Raw genomic sequence first — 22,064 nt, 5'->3', positions numbered from 1 at the left:
CATTGTGTGAACATCATAGAGTGCTACACAAACCTAGATGGTATAATCCAGTACACACTTGGGTTGTATGGTATAGCCTATTACTCCTAGACTACAGGCCTGTACAGCATGTTACTGTACTAAATATTGTAGGTAATTGTAGCACAATGATAAGTATATATTTAAACATAGAAAATGTACAGTAAAAATATGGTAAAAAAATTAAAATTGGCACACCTATATAGGGCACTTATCAATGGAGGACTAGAAGTTGCTCTGAATGAGTCAGTGAGTGAGTGTTGAGTGAATGTGAAGGCCTAGGATATTACTGTACACAACTACAGATAGAGTACTACACTATAAACAGTGTACACTTAGGTTACACTAAATTTATTTAAAAATTAAGTAAATGTGCTATGATATTACAATGGCTATGATGTCACTAGACAATAGAAATTTTTCAGCTCCATTATAATCTTACGGGACTGCTGTCATACATGCATCCCATCATTGACTGAAATATCATTATGCAGAGCATGACTGTACCAGCTTTGTACAGGCCTGGTGACTTTCTTATGTCTCTGCATGGCCAGTAAAATCTGAACCCATTTTATTATGAAAAGCAGCAACCATCTTTATTGTTCCTCCCTCCCAAGCAACTATAGCATGAAGCACCTTATTATCAGTCTGGGTTTATAAGGATTGGGTCCTTGCATATTTGTTTTACTTTCTTGACAACTGAATTATGTTTTTAAAAAATGTTTCTTTTAGCATTTACTGATGTTTTGTACCAGCAGGATTTCCTGATTTTTTGGTCTACCACATTTCCAGAAGTAGAAGCCAAAATGTGTTTATTGCTCTTTCCCAGAAATCCTTTTTTTTTCTTCTCTGAGGAATCCTATATCTTTAGAAGGAATGTAGTTTAGTTCAGCAGACAGTATTGATTGCCTTCTATGTACCAATGACTATTTATGGAAATCATTAGTTTTCTAGCAGAATTCTATCTTCATTCAAAAAATAAAACAAATATGCTTATCTTTCTCACCATCCTTCTGCCACTATCAATTAAAAGGATTACATTATATAAAAGGAGTCAGCAGGTAAGTTCCAGTACTTTAGATCAAACTCCTATCTTCAGATAAAATTCTAGCACTTAAACTCTTGCTATTTGCAAAGTATGGATTACCTTATTATTACTAATGCGTGTGTGTGTGCACGCACATGTGTGCACACACACAGACAAAAGGTAAGTGGACAAGTTACATCAAAGTTCACATTTTTCAAAGTTGTGTATTTTTCTTTGTGTTTAGATTTTCTTCTACCTCAGTTTAAAAGATGTGATAATATGTGGTCAAGTTAATCATGCCTGGATGTTGATGACACAACTAAACTCACTGTGGAATGCTGTAAGTAGATACTAACTGAACTATGTCTTTACACTAGTTTTTAAAGGAGAATGGACTGCTGTGAAGCCAGCTGTTGTGGGGACACCTTCTTCCATGCTCTGTGGTCACCAGCAGCAAGTGAATTTGGTTTTCTTTTGTCCAGGCACAAGCCTGGGGGAAGAGATAAAAAAGATAATAATGCTATTTTAAGAGATACATCATTAGTATTTTTAAATGTAAATATAAATGAATATCATTTTTGGATTGAAACAAAGCTCCATTTTATTGGATAGTTTGTACTCCATTCTGGTTTTATTACAGTGTCCCTACTTCCTTTTCATGAGCATAGACTATATGTTAAGTCCATGACCATGGGAAAGATGTTTAGGGTGTGAGGTGTGCAATGGCCTTTTCATAACTCATAATTTTTGGAAGAGTTAATTCCACTAAAAAGAGAGGATTATGCTGGGCACAGTGGCTCATGCCTGTAATCCCAGCACTTTGGAAGGTCAAGGTGGGCGGATCACCTGAGGTCAGGAGTTTGAGACCAGCCTGGCCAACATGGTGAAACCCTGTCTCTACTAAAAATACAAAAATTAGCTAGGCATGGTGGCAGGTGCCTGTAATCCCAGTTACTCAGGAGGCTGAGTCAGGAGAATTGCTTGAGCCTGGGAGGTGGAGGTTGCAGTGAGCTGAGACCGTGCCACTGCACTCCAGCCTAGGCAACAGAGCAAGACTCTGTATCATTCAAAAAAAAAAAAAAAAGAGAGAGAGGATTGGCTGGGTGCAGTAGCTTACGCCTATAATCCAAGCACTCTGGGAGGCCGAGGCAGGCAGATCACAAGATCAAGAGATCAAGACCATCCTGGCCAACGCCATCTCTACTAAAAATACAAAAATTAGCTGGGCATGGTAGCGTGCGCCTGTAGTCCCAGCTACTCGGGAGGCTGAGGCAGGAGAATCGCTTGAACCCGGGAGGTGGAGGTTGCAATGAGCCAAGATCACACCACCGCACTCCAGCTTGGTGACAGAGTGAGACTCCATCTCAAAAAAACAAAACAAAACAAAACAGGATTACAAGGATGACCTTAGTGTACCTGGGTGATGGTATGCAAAATTGACAAGAGCAGAGGTTTTTGGAGTGGCCAGGGCTGATTGATAAATAATATTGCTAATATTGTCAGCTAAAAGTTTACATTTGTGAACATCCAATTTCCTGTGAACAGGCAATTTCTCATTGCCTTCTGAATAAAGTTATTGTTTGTGCTAAAAATGCTGATTATAATTGTGCCACATGTGACCACTCACAAATAAAAGCAGAAATAGGAGGATGGAGCAACATACAATTGTGGAAAGAGAAATTTGCTGAACATAAAGCAGTGTAACTTCCTACCCTGGCTTCGTTCCTCACTGCCATGTACTTGTAATGCTGTTGGTCTTTATCTAGTGAGGTCTCTGGGCAGAAGTGTTGGCTTTTTCTAACTCCTGCCAGCTTCTGCAAGACATTTCATTATCTAAATATTGTATATATTCTTTCTCCTCCAGACCATTTGGATTCATTTTTTTCTTCTTTGTAGGTTTTCCAAAGGAAAAAGCAACATCCCCAAATATCTGTAACATAATTTAGAGATTTATTACTTTAAGCCAGTGGTTCTCAAAGTGTGGTCCTGGAACCAGTAGTATCAGCATCACCCAGTAGCTTGTTGGAAATGCAAATTCTTAGGCCCCATCCCAGACCTACTGAGTCAGAAACTCTTAGGGTAGTAAACAGTAATCTGTTTTAACAACCCACCTAGATGATTCTGATGCAGGCTAAAGTTCGAGAATCACCACATTAAACCAAAAATAAAATTAAGACAGGAACACCTAATTTGTTAGCTAAGATAGGTTTGGTAAGATGAAATCAGTTCTCTTCTTGCCATTGTTGCACAGAGTGAGAGTAGTGCAACCAAGAATGGGATGGTGTCCAGATGCGACGTAAAGATGTTGAGTTAACTTATGAAGCTAGAGCCCCGAAACCTTCTCAACTCCTTTTAATTTCTTTGAGTTAAGTTTTAGAGCTTCTACAAAATGGCACCAGTCCCCCTATTCATAGGTCAGTCTGAGCACGTGATATCATCAGTCCTTCAATCATTAGCAATAAGGAGGGGTTGTGAAGTCAGCTATTGACTGGACTTTAGACAACAGGGAAAATGTTGCCACTGAACATTGGTTGATGGCATAAATGACCACGTTTGTTGATATTAAAGTATCTTACAAGAAACAGATAAGAGAAGTTGTTGGGGGACGTGTGCTTATTTGCTTATTTTTTATTGTTGGCTGAGTCCTCTCCCTAATGTCTCTTTGGAATGAGAAACACAAACATGTTTCAGGTTAAAAAATAGTACTGTGGCAAAAATAGTACATAAGTGCCAGCCTAGGAGTTCATATTAGAAATTGCCAGAGTATATGTGTTTCTGCATGCATGCAGACACACTAAGAATGTCAAATATGATTTATGTGTTGTGTATTTTAGTCCTATTCCATGCTTTTTAAAATTTATGTACTCCATATTTTGTGTGCTTTGTCATGTATTTTTGAAGTAATAATAGTAGCTAATATTTATTGAATGCTTTCTTATATGCCAGATGCTACACTAAGTACTTTATTTGCATTTTCTCAGTTTGTCTCTGCAGCCTCCTGAGTTAGGCACTGTTATTTTTCCCATTTTACAGATGAAAAAAAACTAAGCCTTAGTTAAGTCATAGCCAACATGGTTAAATGGCTAGGATGGGATTCAAATTCTGATTTGTCTGACTACAAAGTGTGTGCTCTTAATTATCAACTATTTATAAGAGAATGCCAGGTCTGCCATTTGCCTTTCCCCTAACTAGCAGCATAGAATTTCTCCTCTTAAGGTTCTTTTACAATGATATAACTTTGAGCCCTGAGTCCCAACTCTCATAAAATGCTTGGCATTAACGAGTAATGTTCATGAAGGGTTCGGGTCCAGTAAGTCCTCTAGATACTGTGCATTTTGTCCCTGAATTGAATCAGCCAATCAGAGAGCAGCATACTTGGACTCTATTGCTTTAGATTTTCTCTTTCTGAGTTGTGCTTTTTTGCCCTGAATTCAGCTTTTGTCCAGTGGTCTGTTGTATGGAAGTCACTCAATTTATTTAATCTGTCTCCTATCGAAAGACATTTAGGTTGTTTCCTATCTTTCGTTAATAAAATCCTGTGGTGAATATCCTGTTTCTCAGTGTTGCATTGTATACATGTATGATTACAACGGCAGAATAAATTCTTAGAATTGTTAAGGCAAAGGTTGGATTACATTTATAATCACAAAAGTGGCCAGGCATGGTGGCTCATGGCTGTAATCCCAGCACTTTGGGAAGCTGAAGCAGGTGGATCATTTGAGGTCAGGAGTTTGAGACCAGCCTGGCCAAAATGGTGAAACCCCGTCTCTGCTAAAAATACAAAAATTAGCCGGGCGTGGTGGCAGGTGCCTGTAATTCCAGCTACTTGGGAGGCTGAGGCAGGAGAATCACTTGAACCCAGGAGGCAGAGGTTGCAGTGAGCCAAGATCGTGCCACTGCACTGCAGCCTGGACAACAGAGAGAGACTCAGTCTGGAAAAAAAAAATATATATATATACATATATATATAGTCACAAAATTGTGTGGAGTTATGGAGTACCTTTTGCCCCCAAATTTCCTTAGCTCTATCTATTTTTTTTTTTTTTTTTGAGTTGGAGTTTTGCTGTGTCACCTAGGCTGGAGTGCAGTGGCACAATCTCAGCTCACTGCAACCTCCACCTCTCAGGTTCAGGCAATTCTCATGCCTCAGCCTCCCAAGTAGCTGGGTCTACAGGCGTGTGTCACCACGCCTGGCTAATTTTTGTATTTCTAGTAGAGACGGGGTTTTGCCATGTTGGCTAGGCTGGTCTTGAACTCGCAGCCTCAAGTGATCCACCCGCTTTGGCCTCCCAAGGTGCTGGGATTACAGGCATGAGCCACCGTGCCCGACCTCATTGTGGTTTCAATTTGCATTTATCTGATAATGATGTGGAGCATTTTCTCATCTGTTTCTTGGCCACTTGTATTTCTTCTTTTGAGAAGTGTCTGTTCATGTTCTTCGCCTATTTTTATGGGGTTGTTTTTGCTTGTTGATTTAAGTTTCCTATAGATTCTGGATATTAGGCCTTTGTTGGATGCATAGTTTGCAAATATCTCTCTCATTCTGTAGGTTGTCTGTCTTCTCTATTGATAGTTTCTTTTGCTGTACAGAAGCTCTTTAGTTTAATTAGGTCACATTTGTCTATTATTGTTTTTGCTGCAATTGTTTTTGGGGACTTTCTCATTTCTTAATGCATTTTGTTTATTCTTTTTAGATTGATTTTTCCTCAGTGAAAAATGTGATTCCAGATAAATATATAGTGTCTACTTTGCAAAGGTGGCGTTTAAATGTGCTGCGTTTGAATTTTCGTGGTTGTCTTCTCCGACCCAAAACTTTCAGATCTGTCAGTAAGTATGTTCATTACAACTATTTGTCTTGCTTTCCTGTATTACAATTAAACAAATATACAGAAAAGCATAGATTAAAAAGGAAACTTCAGTGACAGTTTTAGGTCATAAGGATACCAATTATAACCATTTAATAAGTGTATAATATAGTGCAGCTCTTACTGTATTGCATGCCCTGGGAGTTGGTTCTTTGTCTATTCTTTTTTTTTTTGAGATGGAGTCTCACTCTGTCTCCGAGGCTGGAGTGCAGTGGTGCGATCTTGGCTCACTGTAACCTCCGGCTCCTGGGTTCAAATGATTTTCGTGTCTCAGCCTGCCGAGTAGCTGGGACTACAGGCATGCGCCACCATGCCTGGCTAATTTTTTGGTATTTTTAGTAGAGACAAGGTTTCACCATGTTGGCCAGGCTGGTCTCAAACTCCTGACCTCAAGTGATCCACCCGCCTCGGCCTCCCAAAGTGCTGGGATTACAGGCATAAGCCACTGTGCCCAGCTGGTTCTTGGTCTATTCTTTTTATATATATATATATATATATATATTTTTTTTTTTATTATACTTTAAGTTTTAGGGTACATGTGCACAATGTGCAGGTTAGTTACATATGCATACATGTGCCATGCTGGTGCGCTGCACCCACTAACTCGTCATCTAGCATTAGGTATATCTCCTGATGCTATCCCTCCCCCCTCCCCCCACCCCACAACAGTCCCCAGAGTGTGATATTCCCCTTCCTGTGTCCATGTGATCTCATTGTTCAGTTCCCACCTATGAGTGAGAATATGTGGTGTTTGGTTTTTTGTTCTTGCGATAGTTTACTGAGAATGATGATTTCCAATTTCATCCATGTCCCTACAAAGGACATGAACTCATCATTTTTTATGGCTGCATAGTATTCCATGGTGTATATGTGCTACATTTTCTTAATCCAGTCTATGATTGTTGGACATTTGGGTTGGTTCCAAGTCTTTGCTATTGTGAATAATGCCGCAATAAACATACGTGTGCATGTGTCTTTATAGCAGCATGATTTATAGTCCTTTGGGTATATACCCAGTAATGGGATGGCTGGGTCAAATGGTATTTCCAGTTCTAGATCCCTGAGGAATCGCCACACTGACTTCCACAATGGTTGAACTAGTTTACAGTCCCACCAACAGTGTAAAAGTGTTCCTATTTCTCCACATCCTCTCCAGCACCTGTTGTTTCCTGACTTTTTAATGATTGCCATTCTAACTGGTGTGAGATGATGTCTCATTGTGGTTTTGATTTGCATTCCTCTGATGGCCAGTGATGATGAGCATTTTTTCATGTGTTTTTTGGCTGCATAAATGTCTTCTTTTGAGAAGTGTCTGTTCATGTCCTTCGCCCACTTTTTGATGGGGTTGTTTGTTTTTTTCTTGTAAATTTGTTTGAGTTCATTGTACATTCTGGATATTAGCCCTTTGTCAGATGAGTAGGTTGTGAAAATTTTCTCCCATTTTGTAGGTTGCCTGTTCACTCTGATGGTAGTTCCTTTTGCTGTGCAGAAGCTCTTTAGTTTAATTAGATCCCATTTGTCAATTTTGTCTTTCATTGCCATTGCTTTTGGTATTTTAGACATGAAGTCCTTGCCCATGCCTATGTCCTGAATGGTAATGCCTAGGTTTTCTTCTAGGGTTTTTATGGTTTTAGGTCTAACGTTTAAGTCTTTAATCCATCTTGAATTGATTTTTGTATAAGGTGTAAAGAAGGGATCCAGTTTCAGCTTTCTACATATGGCTAGCCAGTTTTCCCAGCACCATTTATTAAATAGGGAATCTTTTCCCCATTGCTTGTTTTTCTCAGGTTTGTCAAAGATCAGATAGTTGTAGATATGCGGCGTTATTTCTGAGGGCTGTGTTCTGTTCCATTGATCTATATCTCTGTTTTGGTACCAGTACCATGCTGTTTTGGTTACTGTAGCCTTGTAGTATAGTTTGAAGTCAGGTAGTGTGATGCCTCCAGCTTTGTTCTTTTGGCTTAGGATTGACTTGGCGATGCAGGCTCTTTTTTGGTTCCATATGAACTTTAAAGTAGTTTTTTCCAATTCTGTGAAGAAAGTCATTGGTAGCTTGATGGGGATGGCATTGAATCTGTAAATTACCTTGGGCAGTATGGCCATTTTCACGATATTGATTCTTCCTACCCATGAGCATGGAATGTTCTTCCATTTGTTTGTATCCTCTTTTATTTCCTTGAGCAGTGGTTTGTAGTTCTCCTTGAAGAGGTCCTTCACATCCCTTGTAAGTTGGATTCCTAGGTATTTTATTCTCTTTGAAGCAATTGTGAATGGGAGTTCACTCATGATTTGGCTCTCTGTTTGTCTGTTGTTGGTGTATAAGAATGCTTGTGATTTTTGTGCATTGATTTTGTATCCTGAGACTTTGCTGAAGTTGCTTATCAGCTTAAGGAGATTTTGGGCTGAGACAATGGGGTTTTCTAGATATACAATCATGTCGTCTGCAAACAGGGACAATTTGACTTCCTCTTTTCCTAATTGAATACCCTTTATTTCCTTCTCCTGCCTAATTGCCCTGGCCAGAACTTCCAACACTATGTTGAATAGGAGTGGTGAGAGAGGGCATCCCTGTCTTGTGCCAGTTTTCAAAGGGAGTGCTTCCAGTTTTTGCCCATTCAGTATGATATTGGCTGTGGGTTTGTCATAGATAGCTCTTATTATTTTGAAATACGTCCCATCAATACCTAATTTATTGAGAGTTTTTAGCATGAAAGGTTGTTGAATTTTGTCAAAGGCTTTTTCTGCATCTATTGAGATAATCATGTGGTTTTTGTCTTTGGCTCTGTTTATATGCTGGATTACATTTATTGATTTGTGTATATTGAACCAGCCTTGCATCCCAGGGATGAAGCCCACTTGATAGTGGTGGATAAGCTTTTTGATGTGCTGCTGGATTCGTTTTGCCAGTATTTTATTGAGGATTTTTGCATCAATGTTCATCAAGGATATTGGTCTAAAATTCTCTTTTTTTGTTGTGTCTCTGCCTGGCTTTGGTATCAGAATGATGCTGGCCTCATAAAATGAGTTAGGGAGGATTCCCTCTTTTTCTATTGATTGGAATAGTTTCAGAAGGAATGGTACCAGTTTCTCCTTGTACCTCTGGTAGAATTCGGCTGTGAATCCATCTGGTCCTGGACTCTTTTTGATTGGTAAGCTATTGATTATTGCCACAATTTCAGCTCGTTATTGGTCTGTTAAGAGATTCAACTTCTTCCTGGTTTAGTCTTGGGAGAGTGTATGTGTCTGGGAATTTATCCATTTCTTCTAGATTTTCTAGTTTATTTGCGTAGAGGTGCTTGGTCTATTCTTGACTACTCTTTTGGGGTCTAGTATTTTTATTTCTATGGATTATCAATTTTTTCTACTAAAAAATATAAAACATATTCTTATTTTTAAAAAACTAACAATAGACAGTAAAACCATCTTTTTTCACTTCCCTCAAACCTATTCACTTACTCAGAGGCCTCCAATGTTATTAGTTTTCTGTTTTTCTAAAATACATTTCTATATATGTGATTAAAAATACACAACTTTACAACATGAGTCATATTGTTTTATATTTTCTTTTATGTCTTGAAAATCTTTCCATGTCAGTGCATATAGATCCACTAAATTATTTTTACATACTGTAAAATTATTTTCTATGTTATAGATGTAACATACTTTATTTAACCTTCTTCTATTTGATGGACATTGAGATTATTTCCAATTTTTTCCAGACTGACTGCTTTGTACTTCCATTGTGATATTTGTCTTTAACCTATATATCCTTTAACCTATATATACTTTGAGATGCGTTTTCTATCTATCATATAAGTATTTCTGGAAATGAAATAAACAATATATTTCAAAAATGTATACATTCGTATTGACTCCAGATAGAATGTCACATACATGTACAAATACCAGTTGGATAAGTCTAAAGATATTAAAGGGTAAAATGAAGTTGCATGAGAGAGGTATATATTATATATAAAATCTAATACCATTTGTATATAACTTTTCAATTTGCAAAATTATATATATTGTTACCTTTTATTTTGAAATAATTTCAAACAATATATATTACTATAGATTTTTAAGTACACACACATATAGTGACATATAAAAAGCATGCATGAGAAAGAAAAACTCCAAACGCAAGACAGTGGTTGTGCAAATAGATAGAATTTAATGGAATGGGGAAGAAGTGCACAAGGAGTTTCAACTGTGTCTGTACATTTTTTAGTGAAAAAAAGAAATTATGCAAAATGGAATAATTCTGATTGATTATTGCTGGTGCTACACAAAGCAGTAGTTTTTTTATATGATGTTATTGTATCTGACCATGTATTAAGCTCTCTTCTTGGTTTTAATAGCTTGTCAATTGATTCTCTTGAATTTTCTAGGTAGACTGTCATATCTGGGAATGTTGACAGTTTTATTTTCATTCATGCCTATTCCTATATCTTTTCTCTTTTTCTCATTTTATTACATTGTTTAGGACCTTTTTTGCAATGTTGAAAAGTAGCAGGGATATGCAGGAGTCTTGTTCATGTCTCCTTTTTCATATTTTTCATGAAAATAATGTTAATATTAATACGTCTTTTAATTTCTGGGATACATCCTGTATGTGGATATAATGCTGTTTTCACCTTACAGCAGCTGTGTCCTTCATGTTCCTCATTCTGTCTGGTCACATCCGCCTTTGGATTTTTAGGAACTGTTTGTTTCTGATCCACCAAGGCCATTCTTGCTTTGTCTTCACGCATGTTATACATTTTTGAAAAAAAATTCATTCTTGGATTTTGGGCAGGTGAGAGAAGCTGAACATGTGCTTAGTCTGCCATTTTTAACCAATTTATTATGTTTGTAGTAATAAAAAGTTAATAAAATAATTATAAACCTTAAAGTGTTAGCCACCCAAATTTGCTCTCTCTGTCTCTGTTTTATTATTATTATTATTGTTATTATTATTATTATACTTTAAGTTCTAGGGCACATGTGCACAACATGCAGGTTTGTTACATAGGTATACATGTATCATGTTGGTTTGCTGCACCCATCAACTCATCATTTATATTAGGTATTTCTCCTAATGCTATCCCTCCCCTAGTCCACCACCCCCAACAGACCCCACTGTGTGATGTTCCCCGCCCTTTGTTCAAGTTATCTCATTGTTCAATTCCCACCTATGAATGAGAACATGCGGTGTTTGGTTTTCTGTCCTTGTGATAGTTTGCTGAGAATGATGGTTTCCAGCTTTATCCATGTCCCTGCAAAGGACATGCACTCATCCTTTTTATGGCTGCATAGTATTCCATGGTGTATATGTGCCACGTTTTTCTTAATCCAGTCTATCATTGATGGGCATTTGGGTTGGTTCCAAGTCTTTGCTATTGTGAATAGTGCCACAGTAAACATATGTGTGCATGTGTCTTTATAGTAGCATGATTTATAATCCTTTGGGTATATACCCAGTAATGGGATTGCTGGGTCAAATGGTAATTCTAGTTCTAGATCCTTGAGGAATCGCCACACTGTCTTCCACAATGGTTGAACTAATTTACACTCCCACCAACAATGTAAAAGCATTCCTATTTCTCCACATCCTCTCCAGCATCTGTTGTTTCCTGACATTTTAATGATTGCCATTCTAACTGGCGTGAGATGGTATCTCATTGTGGTTTTGATTTGCATTTCTCTGATGACCAGTGATGATGAGCTTTTTTTCATGTCTGTTGGCTGCATAGATATCTTCTTTTAAGAAGTGTCTGTTCATATCCTTTGCCCACTTTTTGATGGGTTTGTTTGTTTTTTTCTTGTAAATTTGTTTGAGTTCTTTGTAGATTCTGTATATTAGCCCTTTGTCAGATGGGTAGATTGCAAAAATTTTCTCCCATTCTGTAGGTTGCCTATTCACTCTGATGGCAGTTTTTTTTCCCGTGCAGAAGCTCTTTAGTTTAATTAGATCCCATTTGTCAATTTTGGCTTTTGTTGCCATTGCTTTTGGTGTTTTAGTCATGAAGTCCTTGCCAATACCTATGTCCTGAATGATATTGTCTAGGTTTTCTTCTAGGGTTTTTATGGTTTTAGGTCTAACATTTAAGTCTTGAATCCATCTTGAATTAATTTTTGTATAAGGTGTAAGGAAGGGATCCAGTTTCAGCTTTCTGCATATGGCTAGCCAATTTTCCCAGCATTATTTATTAAATAGGGAATCCTTTCCCCATTTCTTGTTTTTGTCACGTTTGTCAAAGATCAGATGGTTGTAGATATGTGGTGTTATTTCTGAGGGCTCTGTTCTGTTCCATTGGTGTGTATATCTGTTTTGGTACCAGTACCATGCCGTTTTGGTTCCTGTGGCCTTGTAGTACAGTTTGAAGTCAGGTAGTGTGATGCCTCCAGCTTTGTTCTTTTGGCTTAGGATTGTCTTGGCAATGCAGGATCTTTTTTCATTCTATATAAACTTTAAAGTAGTGTTTTCCAATTCTGTGAAGAAAGTCATTGGTAGCTTGTTGGGGATGGCACTGAATCTATAAATTACCCTGGGCAGTATGGCCATTTTCATGATATTGATTCTTCTTATCGATGATCATGGAATGTTCTTCCATTTGTTTGTGTCCTCTTTTATTGTGTTGAGCAGTGGTTTGTAGTTCTCCTTGAAGAGGTCCTTCACATCCCTTGTAAGTTGTATTCCTGGGTATTTTATTCTCTTTGCAGCAATTGTGAATGGGAATTCACCCATAATCTGGCTCTCTGTTTGTCTGTTAATGGTGTATAGGAATTCTTGTGATTTTTGCACATTGATTTTGTATCCTGAGACTTTGCTGAAGTTGCTTATCACCTTAAGGAGATTTTGGGCTGAGATGATGGGGTTTTCTTTCTTTTTTTTTTTTCTTTTTTTATTGATCATTCTTGGGTGTTTCTCGCAGAGGGGGACCTGGCAGAGTCATAGGACAATAGTGGAGGGAAGGTCAGCAGATAAACAAGTGAACAAAGGTCTCTGGTTTTCCTAGGCAGAGGACCCTGCGGCCTTCCGCAGTGTTTGTGTCCCTGGGTACTTGAGATTAGGGAGTGGTGATGACTCTTAACGAGCATGCTGCCTTCAAGCATCTGTTTAACAAAGCATATCTTGCACCGCCCATAATCCATTTAACCCTAAGTGGACACAGCACATGTTTCAGAGAGCAGTGGGTTGGGGGTAAGGTCACAGATCAACAGGATCCCAAGGCAGAAGAATTTTTCTTAGTACAGAACAAAATGAAAAGTCTCCCATGTCTACTTCTTTCTACACAGACACGGCACCCATCCAGTTTCTCAATCTTTTCCCCACCTTTCCCTCCTTTCTATTCCACAAAACTGCCATTGTCATCCTGGCCCGTTCTCAATGAGCTGTTGGGTACACCTCCCAGACGGGGTGGTGGCCGGGCAGAGGGCCTCCTCATTTCCCAGTATGGGCGGCTGGGCAGAGGCGCCCCTCACCTCCCGGACGGGGCAGCTGGCCGGGCGGGGGGCTGACCCCCCCACCTCCCTCCCGGACGGGGCGACTGGCCGGGCAGAGGGGCTCCTCACTTCCCAGTAGGGGCGGCCGGGCAGAGGCGCCCCTCACCTCCCGGACGGGGTGGCTGGCCGGGCGGGGGCTGACCCCCCCCACCTCCCTCCCAGATGGGGCGGCTGGCCGGGCGGGGGGCTGACCCCCCCACCTCCCTCCTGGACGGGGTGGCTGCCGGGCGGAGACGCTCCTCCCTTCCCAGACCGGGTGGCTGCCGGGCGGAGAGGCTCCTCACTTCTCGGACGGGGCGGCTGCCGGGCGGAGGGGCTCCTCACTTCTCAGACGGGGCGGTTGCCAGGCAGAGGGTCTCCTCACTTCTCAGACGGGGTGGCCGGGCAGAGATGCTCCTCACCTCCCAGACGGGGTCGCTGCCGGGCAGAGGCGCTCCTCACATCCCAGACGGGGTGGCAGGGCAGAGGCGCTCCCCACATCTCAGATGATGGGTGGCCGGGCAGAGACGCTCCTCACTTCCTAGATGTGATGGCGGCCGGGAAGAGGCGCTCCTCACTTCCTAGATGGGATGGCAGCCGGGCAGAGACGCTCCTCACTTTCCAGACTGGGCAGCCAGGCAGAGGGGCTCCTCACATCCCAGACGATGGGCGGCCAGGCAGAGACGCTCCTCACTTCCCAGACGGGGTGGCGGCCGGGCAGAGGCTGCAATCTCGGCACTTTGGGGGGCCAAGGCAGGCGGCTGGGAGGTGGAGGTTGTAGCCAGCCGAGATCATGCCACTGCACTCCAGCCTGGGCACCATTGAGCACTGAGTGAACGAGGCTACGTCTGCAATCCCGGCACCTCGGTAGGCGGAGGCTGGCGGATCACTCGCGGTTAGGAGCTGGAGACCAGCCCGGCCAACACGGCGAAACCCCGTCTCCACCAAAAAAATACGAAAACCAGTCAGGCGTGGCGGCGCGTGCCTGCAATCGCAGGCACTCGGCAGGTTGAGGCAGGAGAATCAGTCAGGGAGGTTGCAGTGAGCTGAGATGGCAGCAGCACAGTCCAGCTTCTGCTCGGCATCAGAGGGAGACCATGGAAAGAGAGGGAGAGGGAGACCGTGGGGAGAGGGAGAGGGAGAGGGAGAGGGAGAGGGAGAGGGATGATGATGGGGTTTTCTAAATGTACAATCATGTCATCTGCAAACAGGGACAATTTGACTTCCTCTTTTCCTAACTGAATACCCTTTATTTCTTTCTCTTGCCTGATTGCCCTGGCCAGAACTTCTAATACTATGTTCAATAGGAGTGGTGAGAGAGGACATCCTTGCCTTGTGCTGGTTTTCAAAGGGAATGCTTCCAAATTTTGCCCATTCAGTATGATATTGGCTGTGGGTTTGTCATAAATAGCTCTTATTGTTTTGAGATACGTTCCATCATTACCTAGTTTATTGAGAGTTTTTAGCATGAAGGGCTGTTGAATTTTGTCGAAGGCCTTTTCTGTATCTGTTGAGATAATTGTGTGGTTTTTGTTGTTGGTTCTGTTTATGTGATAGATTACGTTTATTGATTTGCGTATGTTGAACCAGCCTTGCATTCCAGGGATGAAGCCAACTTGATTGTGGTGGATAAGCTTTTTGATGTGCTGCTGGATTCAGTTTGCCAGTATTTTATTGAGGATTTTTGCATCGATATTCATCAGGGATATTGGTCTAAAATTCTCTTTTTTTTTGTGTGTGTCTCTGCCAGGCTTTGGTATCAGGATGATGATGGCCTCATAAAATGAGTTAGGGAGGATTCCCTCTTTTTCTGTTGATTGGAATAGTTTCAGAAGGAATAGTGCCACCTCCTGTTTGTACTTCTGGTAGAATTTGGCTGTGAATCCGTCTGGTCCTGGTCTTTTTTTGGTTGTTAGACTATTAATTATTGCCTCAATTTCAGATCCTGTTATTGGTCTATTCAGAGATTCAACTTCTTCCTGGTTTAGTCCTGGGAGGGTGTATGTGTCCAGGAATTTATCCATTTCTTCTAGATTTTCTAGTTTATTTGCGTAGAGGTGTTTATAGTGTTCTCTGATGGTAGTTTGTATTTCTGTGGGATTGGTGGTGATATCCCCTTTATCATTTTTTATTGAGTCTATTTGATGCTTCTCTCTTCTTTATTATTCTTGCTAGCAGTCTGTCAATTCTGTTGATCTTTTAAAAAAAAAAAACTCCTGGATTCATTGGTTTTTTTTGAAGGGTTTTTTGTGTCTCTATCTCTTTCAGTTCTGCTCTGATCTTAGTTATTTCTTGCCTTCTGCTAGCTTTTGAATTTGCTCTTGCTTCTCTAGTTCTTTTAATTGTGATGTTAGGGTGTCGATTTTAGATCTTTCCTGCCTACTCTTGGGGCATTTAGTGCTATAAGTTTCCATCTACACCCTGCTTTAAATGTGTCCCAGATTGTGGTGCGTTGTGTCTTTGTTCTCGTTGGCTTCAAAGAACATGTTTATTTCTGCCTTCAGTTCATTATTTACCCAGTAGTCATTCAGGAGCAAGTTGTTCAGTTTCCGTGTAGTTGTGCAGTTTTGAGTGAGTTTGTTAATCCTGAGTTCTAATTTGATTACACTGTGGTCTGAGAGACAGTTTGTTGTGATTTCTGTTGTTTTACATTTGCTGAGGAGTGCTTTACTTCCAATTATGTGGTCAATTTTAGAATAAGTGCTATGTGGTGCTGAGAAGAATGTATATTCTGTTGATTTGGGATGGAGAGTTCTGTAGTTGTCTATTAGGTCTGCTTGTTGCAGAGCTGAGTTCAGGTCCTGGATATCCTTGTTAACCTTCTTTCTTGTTGATCTATCTAATATTGACAGTGGGGTGTTAAACTCTCCCCTTATTATTGTGTGGGAGTCTAAGTCTCTTTGTAGGTCTCTACAGACTTGTTTTGTGAATCTGGGCACTCCTGTATTGGGTGCATATATATTTAGGATAGTTATCTCTTCTTGTTGAATTGATTCCTTTACCATTATGTCATGGCCTTCTTTGTCTCTTTTGATCTTTGTTGGTTTAAAGTCTGTTTTATCAGTGAGTAGGATGGCAACCCCTGCTTTTTTTGCTTTCCGTTTGCTTGGTAGATCTTCCCACATCCCTTTATTTTGAGCCTATGTGCGTCTTTGCACATGAGATGGGTCTCCTGAATACAGCACACTGATGGGTCTTGACTCTTTATCCAATTTGCCAGTCTGTGTCTTTTAATTGGGGCATTTAGTCCATTTATATTTAAAGTTAATATTGTGATGTGTGAATGTTTTCCTGTCATTATGATGTTTGCTGTTTATTTTGCCTGTTAATTGATGCAGTTTCTTCATAGCAGTGATGGTCTTTATAATTTGTCATGTTTTTGCAGTGGCTGGTACCGGTTGTTTCTTTCCATGTTTAGTGCTTCCTTCAGGAGTTCTTGTAAGGCAGGCCTGGTGGTGACAAAATCTCTCAGCATTTGCTTGTCTGTAAAGGATCTTATTTCTCCTTCACTTATGAAGCTTAGTTTGGCTGGATAAGAAATTCTGGGTTGAAAATTATTTTCTTTAAGAATGTTAAAGTGCAGTATTTGGGCAGCAGTGCCCCATTTTTCCAGGTAGTCTGTCATGGCTTCCCTTGGCTAGGAAAGGGAAATCCCCCGACCCCTTGCGCTTCCTGGGTGAGGCGATGCTCTGCCCTGCTTTGGCTTTTCCTGTGTGGGCTGCACCCACTGTCCAACCAGTCCCAGTGAGATGAACCAGGTACCTCAGTTGGAAATGCAGAAATCACCCGTCTTCTGCGTCGATCATGTTGAGAGCTGCAGACCGGAGCTGTTCCTATTCGGCCATCTTGGAACACCCCTTGTTTCTCTGTTTTTGTCTGTCCCTCTTTCCCTATAGGTATATGTGTATACACACATATATACACATATGAAATATACATAGAAAATATACTATTAAATACATCTGCATTTTCTGAAGGAAGGAAATGGACTCAAGTTGCAACATTCAGGGTTTCAGTTTGACCTAAGATTTTCATGATAGCAATGGTAGTTGAACAGTGGAATGAGTTTCTGAGAAATAGCAAGGCATGCTTATCTGGAAGCTTTTGTTTATTGAGATACATTTTATGTAACATAAAATTCACCTTTTTAACCATTTTAAAGAGTATAATTCAGTGTTTTTTATTATATTAACAATGTTGAACAACCAGCACTATTTAATTCTAGACCATTTTCATCAGCCCAAAGAGGAAGCTCATACCCATTCTCCCTTTTTTTTCTTTTCTTACACAATTGCTCATTGAGGAAGCTCCCATATATTCCTACTTTGCTGAGTGTTCTTATTATAAAAGGGTGATGGGATTTTGTCAAATGCCTTTTCTGAGTCAACTGAAATGGTTTTCCCCTCCTTCCTTCTATTATTATTGTGTATATTACATTGATTGATTTTTTTTTTTTTGTCTGTTGAACCACTCTTGAATGCCTGAGATCAGTCTTGCTTGTTCGTACATCATGGTGTATAATCCTTTTAATATGGTGCTGGATTCTCTTTGCTAATATTTTTTGAGGATATTTGCATCTATATTTAAAAGGAATATTACTCTGTAGTTTTTCCTTCTTGTGATGTCTTTGGCTTCCTTGTCAGGATAATATTGGCTTCATCGAATGAGGTAGGAGGTATTTTTTCCTTCTATTTTTTGGGAAGAATTTGAGGATTAATGTTTGGTTTAAAGTTTGAGGATTAAATGTTTGGTAAAATTTGCCCATGAAGCCATCTGGTCCTAGGCTCTCTGTTGGAGGGTGTTTGTTTGTTTGTTTGTTTGTTTGTTTTGAGATGGAGTCTCACTCTGTCACCCAGGCTGGAGTTCAGTGGTGCAATCTTGGCTCACTGGAACCTCTGCCTTCTGGGTTCAAGTGATTCTCCTGCCTCAGCCTCCTGAGTAGCTGGGATTACAGGTGTGTGCCACCATACCCAGCTAATTTTTGTATTTTGAGTAGAGACGGGGTTTTGCCATGTTGGCCAGGCTGGTCTAGAACTCCTGACCTCAAGTGATCCACCTGCCTCAGCCTCTCAAAGTGCTGAGATTACAGGAATGAGCCATGGTGCCTGGCCTTGTTGGAGGTTTTTTGATTGCTGATTTAGTATTTTTACTTATTATAGCTCTATTTAGATCTTCTGTTTCTTCTCGAGTCAGTTTTGGTAGTTCATGTGTTTCTAGGCATTTGTCAATTCCATGCAGTTTATCTAATTTGTTGGGGTACAACAGTTCATAATATTCTGTTATGATCCTTTTTACTTCTGTAAAGTCAGTACTAATGTACCCACTTTCATTTCTAATTTTAATAATATTAGTCTTTCCTCTTGTTTTCCTGGTCAGTCTAGGTAAAGGTTTGCAAATTTTGTTGATTGTTTCAAACAACCGTTAGGTTCTTTTTTCATTGTTGTAAAAAATATGTAACCTAAAAATTACCATTTTAACCACTTTTATGTGTACAGTTCTGTAGCATTAAGTATATTCACATTCTTGTGCAACCATCATCACTGATGCATCTCCAGAACTTTTTCATCTCACAAAACTGATAGTTTGTACCATTAAGTACTAAATCCGCTTTTTGCCCTCCTCCTAGGTCCTGGCAACCACCATTCTACTTTCTTTCCATCTCTATGAATTTGATGACTCTAGGTGCCGCATATAAGTGGAATCAAACAATAATTGTTCTTTTGTGCCTGGCTTACTTCACTTAGCACAACGTCGTCAGGGTTTACTTATTTTAGCATGTGTCAGCATTTCTTTTTAAGGGTAAATAATATTTTATTGTATGTATATAACACATTTTGTTTATCCATTCTTCCAATAATAGACAGTAAAGTTGCTTCAGTCTTTTAGGTATTGTGAATAATACTACTATAAATATGGATATTCAAAAACACCCTTATTTTTATTAATTCTCTATTTTCTATTTTGCTTATCTCCACTCCAATCTTTTTTTTTTTTTTTGGAGAGAGAGTTTCACTTTGTTGCCCAGGCTGGAGTACACTGGCATGATCACAGCTCACTGCAGCCTCAACCTGTTGGGCTTAAGTGATCCTCCCACCTCCCACCTAAGTAGCTAGGACTACAGGTGGCCACACCTGGCTAATCTTTTTTAAAAAAAATTTGTAGAGACGGGCTCTGACTATGTTACCCAGGCTGGTCTTGAACTCCTGAACTCAAGTGATCCTCCTGCCTCAGCCTCCCAAAATGCTAGGATTACAGGTGTGAGCCACTGCACCTAGCCCACTTCAGTCTTTATTATTCTGGTTGACTTGGGTTTTGTTTGCTCTTCTTTTCTAGTTTCTTCAGGTTAAAAGTTAGGTTATTGATTTAAGAGCTTTCTTTTCTTTTTTTTTAAATTAACTTTTATTTATTTATTTATTTAGAGATGGAGTCTTGCTCTGTTGCCCAGGCTGGAGTGCAGTGACATGATCTTGGCTCACTGCAACCTCTGCTAGTGGAGATGGGGTTTCACCATGTTAGCCAAGCTGGTCTTGATCTCCTAACCTCAGGTGATCCACCCGCCTTGGCCTCTCAAACTGCTAGGATTACGGGTGTGAGCCACTGTGCCCAGCCATAAACTTTATTCTTAAGAGAAATTTCAGGTTCTCGCAAAATTGAGCAGAAGGTATAGAGATTTCCTATATACCTCCTTCCCCCACACATACATAGCCTCCCCACTATAAACATCACCCACAAGAATGACACACTTGTTACAATTGGTGAAGCTATATTTACACATCATTATCACCCAAAGTCCATAGTTTATATAGGGTTCACTCTTAGTGTTGAATATTGTATGAGTTTGGACAAATTTACAATGATAGGTGTTTATCATTATAATATTGTGCTGAGTAGTTTCATTCCCCTAGGAATCCTCTGTGCTCTGCTTGGTCATCCCCCCTCACCCTGCTAGCTCCTGACAACCACCAATCTTTTTATTGTCTATATAGTTTTGCCTTTTCTGGAATGTCATATAGTTGGAATCATACAGTATGTAGCCTTTTTGGATGGGCTTCCTTCACTTATTAATGTGCAATTAAATTTCCTTTATGTCTTTTCATGGCTTGATAAATCATTTTTTTAATGCTGAATAATATTCCATTGTCTGAATATACCACAATTTATTAATTCACCTCTTGAAAGACATCTTGGTTGCTTCCAAGTTTGAGCAAATATGAATAAAATTGTTATAAACATTTATGTGCAGGTTTTTATGTAGACATAAGCTTTCAACTCCTTTGGGTAGATACCAAGGAACATGATTGCTGGATTGTATGGTAAGAGTATGTGCTGTTTTGTAAGAAAGTGCCAAACTGTCTTCCAAAGTTGGCTGTGCCATTCTGCATTCTCATCAGCAATGAATGGGAATTCCTGTTGCTTTACATCGTCATCAGCATTTGGTGCTGTCACAGTTATGGATTTTGGCCATCCTAATAGGTGTGTGGGGGTATCTCATTGCTGTTTTAATTTACATTTCCCTGATGACATTTGTTATGGAACGTCTTCTCATATGCTTCTATCTTTCTGGTGAGGTGTCTTTTAAGGTCTTTGGCCCATTTTTAACCAGGTTGTTTTCTTATTGTTGTGTTTCTGTTTTTGTTTTTGTTTTTTTTTGAGACAGAGTCTTGCTGGTTCACCCAGACTGGAATATAGTGGTGCAATCTTGGCTCACTGCAACCACATCTCCCCAGTTCAAACAATTCTCATGCCTCAGTCTCCTGAGTAGGTGGGATTACAGGTGTGCACCACCATGCCTGGCTAATTTTTGGACTTTTAGTAGAGACGGGATTTCGCCATGTTGGCCAGGCTGGTCTTGAACTCCCGACGTCAAGTGATCTGCCTGCCTCAGCCTCCCGAAGTGTTGGGATTACAGGTGTGAGCCACCATGCCCAGCCTGGATTGTGAGGTTTTAACCACTACACATAGGATGTATATGTTTATATATGTATCTGAGGTCAAGATAGCCTGTAAACATTTTCTTTCTTTAAATTTTTAATATTTTCTATCTAAAATATATTTCATGCAGTATTTTTCTGGAAGTGTACTTCTTAGTACAATTGTCTTCATCACAGAAACAACTGAGCATTCAAGCCTGAGTAGACCTTGATTTTTTTTAAGGAAGCAAATGTAATGTCTGTCTTATCTTGGTAATATTTTTAATTTACTGAAAATTATTTAATCAAACCCATTTTAATTCCAGAAAACTTGAGTGTATCAAAGATAAAAACCATTCTTAACACATGGACACATAGAGAGGAATGATGGACACTAGGGCTTACTGGAGGGTGGAGGGTGGGAGGATGGAGAGGATCAGCAAAAATAACTAACATGTACTAGGCTTAATACTTGGGTGACTAAATTATCTATACAACAAACCCCTGTGACACAAGTTTACCTATATAACAAACCTATACATGTACCCTTGAAATTAAAATAAAAGTTAAAAAAAAATTCTCAGAGATGTTTTAGCTTTTCCATTGTCTCTCCTGCCCCACTACCAACCCCTACCCCAGCTAAGATCAGTTCCTCTATTGGTGTGTCAAGAATTACACACATTTCTGGGAAGATTGGTTTTCTGACTGTTAGATTGAAGATAAATATTGGCTACTCTTTTGGGCTGTTTGGCTGACTGAACACAACAGTTGTAATCCTTA

The 22,064-nt window shown here is 39.9% G+C and overlaps 1 protein-coding gene across 2 annotated transcripts in view; it reads left to right on the top strand.

Annotated features, from left to right (window-relative positions):
- Positions 1 to 22,064, top strand: part of FBXL13 (F-box and leucine rich repeat protein 13) — a 263,877-nt gene that overhangs the window by 105,457 nt on the left and 136,356 nt on the right. For both annotated transcript variants that reach the window (XM_008963814.5, XM_008963808.7), the window contains exons 8-9: positions 1,290 to 1,385; positions 5,740 to 5,872. In XM_008963814.5, coding sequence (XP_008962062.1) covers positions 1,290 to 1,385; positions 5,740 to 5,872 — 229 coding nt within the window. The remainder of the gene's footprint in view (positions 1 to 1,289; positions 1,386 to 5,739; positions 5,873 to 22,064) is intronic.

Source organism: Pan paniscus, chromosome 6 (assembly GCF_029289425.2).
Source record: "Pan paniscus chromosome 6, NHGRI_mPanPan1-v2.0_pri, whole genome shotgun sequence".
Taxonomy (NCBI): domain Eukaryota; kingdom Metazoa; phylum Chordata; class Mammalia; order Primates; family Hominidae; genus Pan; species Pan paniscus.
Note: the sequence above shows the minus strand (reverse complement) of the source record. Positions and strands in the feature narration are given on the sequence as shown.